This window comes from Zootoca vivipara, chromosome 10 (genome assembly GCF_963506605.1).
Source record: "Zootoca vivipara chromosome 10, rZooViv1.1, whole genome shotgun sequence".
NCBI classification, from domain to species: Eukaryota; Metazoa; Chordata; class Lepidosauria; order Squamata; family Lacertidae; genus Zootoca; species Zootoca vivipara.
The window spans coordinates 20,883,460-20,896,035 of NC_083285.1; the positions used below are offsets into that span (position 1 = coordinate 20,883,460).

Sequence of the window (12,576 nt, forward strand, 5' to 3'; positions counted from 1 at the left end):
TTTGAGGGGTCCCAGAGCAATGGTCCTCAGCGCAGCTGGAGAGGGGGAAATAAGAGGAAGTGTTTTCCTCCCTTCTTAGAGGGCTTTTGCAGATAAGAGAAGTCTCTAGGTTGAAAAGTTCTATCAGTGCTCTGTCTGGAGCTGAAAAGCTGAAAAGCAAGAACTGTGGGTTGCTGATTTTTATGGTAATGGAGGCGGGGGGCGGGGCGAGATCCTTTCATTGTGGAGTTGCTTCCATGGGGGTCTGAGGACAAAGCCTAGGTTTGTTTTTAAAGGAAAGTAAATGATGAATGTGGACTATTATGACTGGTCATCATAATGTTATTATCAAGCAACACTTATGCATAAATAAATACATACTATATCATTCTGTCAGTAAGATAAAAGCTGCTATAGAAAGGGAAAAAATAGCAAAAAATGAGGAAAATAAGGAAGTAAAAAACACCACCCCCACAAACGCTGTCATAATTCACCAAATTTTTATCTTAGTGTCCATGCATGTGTGTAAGCTTTGATATAATGTCTATTTGAAGCTTCATTATTATTCTCATTACAACTGAATTCTCAAATCGGTTAAATTCTCCCTTTTTTTAGCGGCATCACCTCGACACCTAACCTCAGTTTCCCCTTCTCCTGCTGGAAGATCTCCAATGAAGGTAGTGGCTAAATGGAATTTGAACTATTTTGTGTTTCTTCTTGTTTACAATACGATGCTTTTCTTTTCACCTTCAACACATATTCTGACATGCATATTGCCTTTAGAATCTTAATGTTTTGAATACCCTGCACCTGTGGGATGTGGGTGGAGCTGTAGTCTAAACCACAGAGCCTAGGGCTTGCCGGTCAGAAGGTCGGCGGTTTGAATCCTGGCGACGGGGTGAGCTCCTATTGCTCAGTCCCTGCTCCTGCCAACCTACCAGTTCGAAAGGACATCAAAGTGGAAGTAGATAAATAGGAACCGCCACAGCGGGAAGGTAAATGGCGTTTCCGTGCACTGCTCTGGTTCGCCAGAAGCAGCTTTGTCATGCTGGCCACATGTCCTGGATCAGCGCCGCAACTCCAGAGTCGTCCGTGACTGGACTTAACAGTCGGGATCCCTTTACCATATCATAAAAGCTTAGCCCTTGAAACCAGCACATTCGTGTTTCCTTTTTATTAAAACAGCTTAGAGAGGTTAGGTTATGAGGCAATAAATAAATAAAATAAGCATATAGTTTATTTATTGATATGAATAAAAAGACAGTACCAGTGTCTGTAGCAGCAAGTTGCTCCTATGCTTTCAGAAGACAGCGGCCATAAGCTGGAGTGAACATAGAACAACTTGTGTGTTTTTATTTTATACCCAATGCCTACAAATACGGTTACTTCTCTTGAAAGATTTATGCAGTGGTAATTGCTATAGAGAATTGCTTCTCCTATCTTGTATTGCCACTGCCTGTTTCTGAGATCTGAAAATTCTGGGAAGCAGATTCAGCATTACAGTCTAGAGATTTGTCAGGAAACTACTCATTTCTGGCATTAGAGGGCACAGTGCTACCATTCATTCTAGAGGCTTTTATAGTATTGCTAGTGAATGCGCATGTAGTGATAAGCAATAGCTCTCTTCAGCTTCTGGTTTTGAAGGTGCAAAATGAGAAAACTACACTGCGTTTCTGGTAGCTGCAGAATTTCAGTGCGCCGTATCACAAGGAACCCAGACCTTGTGGCGAAGGAAAAATTATCCATAATTTGGCATGTTTTCTTCAGAGAAATACTTTCCTCCTCCTCCTCCTCCTCCTCCTCCTCCACCCTCTCTCTCTTTTGGGTGGCAGTGGTGGGGGGACTAATTCCTTTTCTTTTTACCCAGGGTTCAATACAATCGTTTACTCCATCTCCTGTGGACTACCATTCCTCGGGACTCATTTCCAACTCCCCAGTCTTGTCTGGAAGTTACAGCAGTGGCATCTCCTCCCTCAGTCGATGTAGCACGTCTGAGACATCCGGCTTTGAAACTCAAGTCATGGAGCACCCAGTACCTATTTCTAACTGCAACATGTCCGAAGAGCCCGTGAGAAAAGAGAGCAAGACTCCACCACCTTACAGCGTTTATGAGCGGACACTGAGGCGCCCTGTCCCGCTACCTCACAGTCTTTCCATCCCCATCCCCACGGATCCGCCAGCTCTGCCACCCAAACCCCTGCTGGTCCGACCAAACAATCTGGAAAACAGTAGCAAGAGAACTGAACAGGTCCCTCGGCCCAGGCCTCTTCCGCGGAAAGTGTCTCAGTTATAACTTTTTAAAGAGAGGGTCATTTTTTTTTGTAATGACTTAAGTGGGAAAAACACACACACACATCTAACAAAGGCACTTTAATATTTTTCACAAATATTCTTTTCCAGTCGTTTTCTTTTTTCTTTTTTCTTTTTTTTAACTGCTTAATATTATGTTGCATATTTTTGGCAGATGAAAAGTACTAACCTAGAATGTCAGATAATTGCAAGAAAGAGGATTGAAATGATTTCGTTAATATTAGGTACAGCAGACATGAATGCATACCAGTTTGAATCTGAAGCTAATTCCCCCCCCCCAAAAAAAAATACTTTAAGCAAAACTATAATTCCCCTCCACAACTTCCTTTAACATAATTCCCTGTACTTCTTAGAGCATGCAGAATAATATGATTTAAACTTAATATATAAAACCAGGGCATGTTCCTGTAACAAGATAGTTTCATTTCTACTTTTTGTGAACATTTTGGAGACTGTTCCCTTACCATTTTTGAACCTGTTTATTAATACATGTACATGAACAAAAGTGATTATGGGTCAAGTGCTTATAATTGCATTGCAAAATCATGAGGATATTGTTGTTGCTGAGTTCATGAAACAAAACACTTTGTTTGGGGTTACTTACTTTCTTTTCGCACATTTCCACATTTTATAAAGCGTATGTATATACATTTTCATACTTTTTTGAAAAATGACATTTTCAGCACTTTGGCAATGATCTGTCAACATGGCCTACATTTTCCAATTTACTTCATAATTCCATTTAGCTGCTGTTAAAAAATTCCCATGGACAGCTGGTTGTAGAATTTTCACCTACACATTAAAAATTGTGTGTTTTCAGAGGAGGGAAGTAACTTTGAGGTGTTCTAGTATCTCAGATGACTGTGTCCTTTTCATTGTGATCTGAAATGGCCATTGTCAGCACTGTAAAATTAGTAAATGCAAAGAATGGAAAACAACTGGGTACAAAAAGTGTTCCTGAAAAATAATTGCAGCGGGCATTAACTGTGGGTGAAACATCAGAATTATAAATCAGGATTCAGGCTTTAATAGTGATTTTTTTTCTTTTTTCTTTCTTTCTCCTAATCAACCATCTTGCCCATTTGGCAGCCTTTAAGCCTCCAGACTGCATACTGCACCGTACATTGCAAAGGTGTGCCATTTAAAATCACCGCAGTATCTCTACCCAAGTGCAACTTGCAAAATTGCCTTTGGAAATCTGTCCTGACAAGCAAAGGACGCTGCTCAGAGTGGAGACACTTTGTGCAAGGTCTACACTCCCCAAAAGCACGGCACATTCCAATCTCCCCAAATGAAAGAGCTGGGCCTCCTTTCTGTTCAGTTGCTGTACATTCCACTCCCAAAACATGAGGGAGCCTCAGGAGGGTGAGGAACTGTGGTCTGAAAAAAGGAAAACGGACCCCTCAGTGAGTAAAATAGAAACACTTGTCTGCAAATAGACATTCCCGATCGCAGCCCAAGTCCCTGCAGAACATTCTGTGTTGAAGTGCCCTTACTCTTGGCGGATGACGTTCTAGGTGGCATTTCACTTGAAAGCTCCTGTAGATCCGTTCGAAATTTCGTACTCAGTTCTAGGACCACAGATTAAATCACCTTGTATAAGCAATTTTTCTATCTCTTCTCCACTCCCCATCCCATTTATGTACTATTTGCAACATCTGTTTGACAACCGACACGTATGATCTGTATTTTTCAGTCATACCGTTCAAAAGTTATCTCCCTGTTTTGTTGGGAAGTGTGTGTGTGTGTGTATGTTGATTTAACAGTTTGCTTTGTTGATAGCTTAACTCTGCAACATGGTGACCACTTTTTATATTCCCTCAACGAAACCTTCAGCAGGTATATGCTGTTAATGGTAGCTATAGAGGTTTTCTATAATAAATGTCCGAGTATTTTTGTACATAACTGGTTAATTTTAATAAGGAGTACAACTATGTGAAAAAGAAAAAACCAGACAGTTGTGTATGCAGTAAGATTGTTATAATTATGCCAAATACTTTATGTAAGGGTGGGGCACGGGGAAAAATATTTGTACATATGTGCTTTTAACAATAATTCTGCCATATTGACTCTACAACTTTGAATGTCAGAAAAATATATTAATATATGTTGAAAAATCTATGTTTAGCAAAAGTGTTTATAACTGGAAAAGGAGCATATGAATTTTAGCTTTGTACGTTGCTGATTTTGAAGTCCTGAGATTTCTTGAACTAGCTCTCGCTTATCATAACATTTTCATGTCCGCATAACCAGAATTTTGAAGCTGTTAGCTTACATATTTATGCTGTTGTTTTTTTTAAAGGAAAAGGTATTGTAATTTAAATAAAGTGTCACAAACTGGATAACAGACCTACTTTTATCCCTCTCCAACCTTATACATAGAGCTGAATCAGTGTGTTGCCTGGTCCTTCAGCATAGTCTCAATCAGTGTTATTTGCTCCTCAAGTCCGTTTTTAAAACATATTTGGCAGTAAGCAAAATTTTTACTCATGTGCACGTATTACTGACGTATGCTTGACAGCAAAACTTTTAATGTAGTTTCTGTTTACAGATGGTTATACTGGTTGCTGAAGAACCGTAAATACACAATAAAATTGATTGATCTTTATTGTACAATTTTTTTCCTGCTGAGTGCTGAGTTTGTAAATCAGTTCGCCATGGAATTAAAGTTTCATTCCTGTATTTGATCTAACTTCATTTCTGGTTTTAAAGGAGAGAGAAAATGAACAAATCTCTTTGCTGATCATTGTCTCCTTTGTCTGCCCTGCCACTGCCGACTCAACTTTATAATAGCTTTCACACATTTGCCAGGAGCTTTTAAAGAATATAATTTGATTGGCCATTAAATGCATAGTTGCTCTAGGGAACCAAAGATCTTTGTCCTAGCAGGTGTGTTTCATCGCTAGAATGCAGGCGACAGCATATCCCGCAACAGCATGTCTTTTTTATAGCAGGGAGGCATGTGCAAAAATGTCAGTATGAAAAGCAGGGGTGTTGTGGTGGGTTTCTGGTAGCAAAGTGCAGGAACTCATCATGACAGCTCTCACAGCCAGGTTCTCAAGGACAGCCCTAAAGCACCGGCAGCTTTTCGGATATTACTGGGGAGACAGACCAGTTGTGTCTCTGATTAGTCGCATGGCATGACTGCAAGAATCCTCTGCATAGTTAAACGGATAAGCTCCATTGAACTCAGTGGTGCTTTTACTACATAGGTTAATTTTGCAAAACGCGTGGAGCATTAACTATTAATTTCCATCTGTGTTTGCAGCCATTTGTAATGCAGCCCTTAGCTTTAGTTACTTTTTCTCATTTTTTAATGTGAACACTCTTGCAAAAGGAGCATTTTTCATTTAAACTAACACGAAGTATAGTCCCCATCAAGAAAAGAATGATTCAGCTTCCACTAATTATTTTTTTCCAAATCTCTGCCTTCCTCTGTGCTAATATGTCACAAACAATAGTAATACTTGAAAGACTTGTTATTGTCAAATTCAGTTGCCAGAGCAAGGGGAAGCTTTATCAATTATCCTTCTCTTTTAGCAGATAGTATCACTCCTGCTCTGTGATTCGTGCACTCTATTCTTCTTGCACAACACCACTGATGAATGGTATATAGATAGTGCTCTTGCTAATGCTGGCAAGAAGCGACAGAATTCTTCTCACATCATTTTTGTACCTTTTTTGACATTTTTGTTAAGATTTTCAAGAAGTGACTATATAGTAAACAACACCTATGTTTAACCAAGTGTCTAAAATCTGGCGAATGCTGTTACAACACATAGGACTCAGCTATACAGGTCAATTATAATGTTAAAGTGCGTTATAAAAATGTGACACTGGGGGACACTGTACTGCAGACCATGGAAATATGCATTAATAGCTACAGTATATAATTTTTTTCTTAGCGTTCTTTAAATCTGTGTAGATCCAACCCTAATGAGTGTTGCACATCAAATGTACAGGTGAAACTCGGAAAATTACAATATCGTTGAAAAGTGCATTTATTTCAGTAATGCAACTTAAAAGGTGAAACCAATATATGAGATAGATGCATGACATGCAAAGCAAGATATGTCAAGCCTTTTTTGTTGTAATTATTTGTCATTAGGCGGGTCAATTATAAATGGAATGTAATTAATGAAATGTAATAGCGATGTTTATTTTTGTATTATTGTAACTATTAGTTTTATTACTGCGGAATTTCCAAAATAAAGCATTTGTAAAAATTAAAATAAAATAATAAGTTGCATTACTGAAATAAATGCACTTTTCAAAGATATTCTAAATTTCCGAGTTTCACCTGTAGGTCTACAGTTTCACTTATAAAGGGGTTGAAGGTGATCCTTTTAAAAAACAAACAAACCAACAACTAGAAATATTAAAGGCAGCCTGCTCCTAATTTCCCTAACTTGTTCAGTTCACTACAGACCAAGCATTTTATAGTTAACAGCTTTTTAGGTGGCAAAGAAGTGTTTGAACATATTGAGTTTTGTTGTTGTTTTTTAACAAATTAAAGCTTTTGTGTTTCTGGGAAACAGTGCGGTGTCTTGCAGATTTATGTGTGCATGAGGACTTTGAAATCCATGCTGCCATGTGAGCATTTTGTAAATTTTGCTTGATTTTACCACCTCCTCTGGTTTCCCCTTATTTAGTTCCTCACAGACTGTTTACCTCTTCACCTGTGGAACACACACACACACACACACACACAAAAGGCAGAAAGGAGAGCACCTTTCATTAACCAAATAAATGAACAAACCAACTACAGAAGCCCTGCTCATATACGGCCAGTAGCAGTGGTGCAGCTAGGTAATTTTGAACTCTGGACTTAATGGTCTTGATGGGGGCTCTACGGTAGATGATCATAGAATTGTAGTGTTGGAGAGGGACCTGAGGATCATCTAGTCCAACCCCCTATGATGCAGGAATATGCAGTTGCCCCATATGGGGATCAAACTTAAAACGCTCTAACCAACTGCGCTATCCAGGCATGCTTCAGATGTAAGCACAGACAGAGGAGGCTGGCCCATTGGGGCACAGCCCTCCCACTGAAAATATCAGGCAATTAAAAAACAATCCTCAAAATGTCCATGCCACCACACTCTTTCCTGCCCTGTCCACTCTCCCCACCCCTTTTTATACTGCCTTGAATTTACAGATTCAATAGTGTCAGTCTGTCCTCTGGCCATCAGCTCTCGGACACAGCTTTACTTCTGTGTTAGGACCAGTTGAGCAGTGCAAAGCCCCCAAGCCAAAAGAGTCGGTGACTGATTGAGCAGCTGGTAGGTAAAGTCTTGTCTCCTTCTGTTGTTATGAGGCCTGTCCAGCACAGCTGCCACAACAGATGCTGGGGCATAAAAAACAGCCCTGTGGGGTAACACAGGCCTATCAGAATCAATGCATTGGTTCTGAGCATGTTCAGAGAAGCAACGGGAAGTGTTTCCTACTCTGAGAAGCTTTTTCGTTTGTTTGGTTAAGTTGGTGACCTTGCTGGACAGAGAAAGAGAAAACAAGCAAGCAAGCAACAGCAAAGCTCTTTCTGTAATAAATACCTATTTTTTAAAAACTTCATCATTTTGCTTAAAAAGAGAGAAAGAAATGGGAAATTGGGAGGAGAGGGAATGGAAGTGTTGCAACCAACTCTTTAGTAACCATTTCACTCATTAAAAGTTGCACCAGCTGCTTGGTTGGGCAAGGCCAATAAGGCAGATTTGAGCCATGTGTATTATTTCCAGAAAAGGTGTGTGGAACAAGCCCTTCCCCTAAAAGAGGATACAGCTTGAATGGAGGAAAACGCTGTAGCTGCTGTTCTGACTATGCTCTAAAATGAAAAGTTTGGCTGCTGTGACATTGAAGACATCCTAAGTTTTCACCTCATTAGGTATAACTGACATCACCTGGATTCTTGTTTGTATAGCTGCGACAACAGACTGAAAGACTGAAGTACTGAAGCAAGCTATTATTCAGACTCTCTTTTTTTAAGTGTGTTTTGAAATATATTATGTATGCAACACCACCCTCAGATTGAAAGGCTTGTATTTGAACGGTGTGTGGTGCATTCCTTACACATGCAGCTTCACAAACTATCTGGTGACTTTCAAGCATTTTTAGAGACTATCCGTGGAATGTATTAGAATATTTAGGCTTTCATTTCATTTCATATTGTTAAACGTCAACAACAACAATTAAATACCAGCCGGTTTGACTATGAGTATGCTAACTGCTATAACATCTGGAATAGTCAAATAATGAGGGGTTTTTAATATAAAAAAACAAATTAGAAGATAAATAACTGTAACTGTTAATGACTTCTGTGATACAGTTCGTGAACTATGGAAGTTTCTGTTGTCGACTTAACTATGGATTTACTATTAGGATTGGCACCAATAGTGTGCTTTTCATGTGTTCTGTTTATCCGAAAATGATTTGGGCGGGGGTGGGGTGAGGAATGATGCTATTTCGCTGCACTCTGCTGATACTGATACTGCCATGCCTCTTACTAAAAAGCAGGGTCTGAATATATATTGCATGCCCAAAGTCATGTAATCGAAGGATGCCTGCAATAGAATGCTTTGTGAACATGGCATCATAGAATACTTTCCAAGACTTTGCTTTTTAGGGGAGGGAAGACGTCTCCCTTGGAAGCCGAACACCTTGGCACTCGAACGTTTTGGCTTCTGAACTCCGCAAACCCGGAAGCGAGTGTTCCAGTTTGTGAACGTTCTTTTGGAATCCAGACATCCGGCGCAGCTTCCGATTGGCTGCAGGAGCTTCATACCACCGAGCACCACTCCATACAGAGGCCACAACATTCTGCTCTCCATTTTGATCACCCTTTTTTATTCACAATTTTTTAAACCAAACAGGACTCCAGCCAACGCTGCCAGCACTTCTATCCAAAGGTTAACAGGTAGCAGGCGTGGGGGCTGTTAATTTTTAACTTCAAGACTCCTATGCAATTTTCCAATATAGGTTGCAGGATGAGGGGGACAAAGAAAGCTATTAGTAGCAGATTCTGAAGATCATTCTGAGAACTGCATGACTTCCTTTGCAGAGAGAGCCAATATCACTCGAAAACATCTATAGTACAGTCAAACTTCCTTGGCTTTGTTGTTGAGGCCATTGATTTTGTAAACCACAACGCCTGACTGCAACACCACTCTCCCCTCTTGAGGTTGAGGTATCTAGAGACTAGTATTCAGAAGCATGCTGTCTCCAATCGTAGAGGTGGAACATAGCCAGTGCTCCCCCCCCCCTAGAAAAGTAGGAGCCGATACTCACCATGAAGCTGTTACATTAAGTGTCACGCTTTTTAACCAAAAAAAGAGAGGTGCTGGTACTCACCACAAAGTTGCTACAGTAAGTGCCACATATTTAAATTACAACAAAAAAGGTGCTGGTTCTGCGTGCCCTTGAGTATTTCGGGGGGGGGGGGGAAGCACTGAACATAGTCATCAGGGTCATAGCTGCCAAGTTATCCCTTATTTTAAGGGATTTTCCCTTATGCTGAATAGGCTTCCTCGCGAGAAAAGGGAAAACTTGGCAGCTATGATCAGGGTGAGTAGCCACTGTGCAGGGAATTTGTCCAAGTTCGTGACTTCCACTGCCTCATGTGGGAGCAAATGCCAAACACTGCCATTTACCTGGTCGTAAATAGATCTGAACTCTCCAAAAGCCCGTAATTAAGCAAACCCTCTGCATTTCCAAATGAAGCCCTATAGCCCAGAGTAAGCAAAGCAAGACAATCCCTTCCTTAGCCCCTTTTAGTCATGCTAGTAGCTCTGCTGCGTTCCTGGTTGTTGACTTTGAAATAATTATATTTGTTCCCTCAGTGCTGTTTGCTCGGAGAAATGTTTTGATTAACCAGCATTGTGTTATTGTGCTGAAAAGGAATTGTTTTATTTATGAATGCAGATAATAATGGTCCTGCATATGCTTCTGCTGCTTAGAGAGATGGTGGCGGAGGCAGAAGAAGAGAAACGGTTGCTATCGTCCTCCCCCATGGTGTGCCTGCTTTTAGGACAAATGTCCACCCAGGAAATTTTGCAGGAGTCTAATCACACTGGTGCTCTATAATTAGACAGCTTAATTGTTTTTGGATGGTTTGAGAAATGCTTTGGTTCGTCCTTTCAGAATCTCACCTAGACGCTTATTACTGTGCTTATACATCCCAATGTACCTCTTACTAATTTTCCCTGTTTGCCTCTTTCCAAACAAAGCAACCTTTTACATTTGCATTCATAAAACCACTGTACCTCCCCTGTTCTGTTTTCCTGCTGGCAATTCTAGCCCTGCTTCTATATCCCCGTTTTAACTCCAGTAATCTCTGAAATCATACCTATGCTCCTCTGACTTAATGCAGTGGGCAAACAGGTGCTCTTCATTTCCAAGTGGGGGGGGGAGCTTAACTTTTTGTAATACCCAATTTTCCCAGGCCACATTCCATTAAGTTAAGACGCTGGAATAATCAGTATAAAAACTCTGCTGCTAAACATATTGAAGCACAATGAAATGTTTCAGGCCACTTTTGAAAAGCAGATCACTGTATTTGCATATTTAACTACAGAAGACTGGAAATAAAAGAGTCTATATGGTTTTACACAACAATAGCAACTTATTTCTTATTTTTAACTGGCCTTGAGAGGGGATCTAAATGGGCAGTGAGACCCACTTGAGAGTGCAAAACCCTAGTTGTTTAGAAACCATGAATTTGAAGCACTGACCTCCCCGCAATAATCTTGGGAACCATAGTTTACCCTTCACAGAGCAACAGTTCCCACCACCCTTAAAAAACTACTGTTCCTAGGATTGTTTTTTTCAATATATGGTTTGCATGTAGCACAAGCGATTGACATTATGTGCCGGCGGTTCAAATACCCGCGACGGGGTGAGCTCCCGTTGCTCTGTCTCAGCTCCTGAAATAAACAGTAAATTGCAAGAACTCGGGCCAGGAAGAAGATGAATTTCAAGTAAGTCTTCAAAAGGTTTTATTTATGTAATGATAAGATGAATTCAAATAGGAATCAATTCCAGTATGATAATGAGGCAAATAAAAATAAATTCCAGTGAAAAAATCCCAGGACGAGGCCCTGTTTCGCCAATTCTTCATCAGCAATGTTTTAATGGTCAGAGTGTACCAAGTATGTTTGCCTCAATTATGTTTGCGACGGGGTGAGCTGCCAACCTCGCAGTTCAAAATCACGTCAAAGTGCAAGTAGATAAATAGGTACCGCTCCAGCGGGAAGGTAAACAGCGTTGCCGTGTGTTGCTCTGGTTCGCCAGAAGTGGCTTTGTCATGCTGGCCACATGACCTGGAAGCTGTACGCCGGCTCCCTCGGCCAATAACGCGAGATGAGCGCTGCAACCCCAGAGTCGGTCACGACTAGACCTAATGGTCAGGGGTCCCTTTACCTTTATTCTTGAATACTTGTTGGGGTAAAGGTCTGAAGAGCAGAGTCTGCCCTCCTCAGGCTCCCTATATGATTGAGAACTCTGAGAACATGCATAGGGGAAGCTTCCATCTTTAGAATACTTTTCCTTCCCATTCCACCCATGACCATTCTCAACTGCTAAATTTTGAGAGATTAGGAGGTGACGTTTTGCATAATACAATAACATGGCTCTGGCAGCATTGCCACGGTGACAGATGTGTTTCACAGAAAAGCAAGCTGCACATATTTTTTCTTCTTCTAACGTAAGCTGAGAAGTGGTACCAAATGTTCAACTGACAGAATGGTCAGAGGCTATTCAATTTAGGCAATATTTGTAAAAAGTGGTGTCCTGCATTTTAGCGCCTTTTATCTTTTTATTATGATGCCCTGGATGCTTGGTTTGAATGAGATCGGAAGAATTAAAAATGACCTCACAAATCACTTCTTAATCTGGTGAAGTAAGCAGAGGGTGAAAAACATGCTGTCATTTTGGTAAGTTGTAGGGACAAAAAAAAAGTAAATAAAGGAAAATAAATCACTGGTCGGTTCACACTTCATCAGCTGCCTAACAACTTGTAGCCAGTTAATTATACACCCTTAAAATACATGTATAAGGGGAAATGATTCAGAACTCTTTTAATGGGATGCAGGATAAATACGGTACATTCCTTCTAAGCATGTAACCCTTCGTGTGCTTTTGTAAAATAGGTTCTCATGACAATGGAATGGAACAAAAAACAATTGCGTGCATTCAAAAAATGCAGTAAATAGTTAACGGTACTGTAGGACATAGAGGAGCTGGAGCAAGGTGCTGGCTACAAGGATAAGTCAGGAATCCCTAATAAATACATTAGGA

The 12,576-nt window shown here is 40.4% G+C and overlaps 1 protein-coding gene across 2 annotated transcripts in view; it reads left to right on the top strand.

Annotated features, from left to right (window-relative positions):
- DOCK4 (dedicator of cytokinesis 4) overlaps window positions 1-4,583 on the top strand; it is a 245,094-nt gene extending 240,511 nt beyond the window's left edge. For both annotated transcript variants that reach the window (XM_035128338.2, XM_035128339.2), the window contains 2 exons: window positions 595-656; window positions 1,847-4,583. In XM_035128338.2, coding sequence (XP_034984229.2) covers window positions 595-656; window positions 1,847-2,272 — 488 coding nt within the window. In that variant the 3' untranslated portion in view covers window positions 2,273-4,583. The remainder of the gene's footprint in view (window positions 1-594; window positions 657-1,846) is intronic.
- Window positions 4,584-12,576: the final 7,993 nt, after the last annotated feature.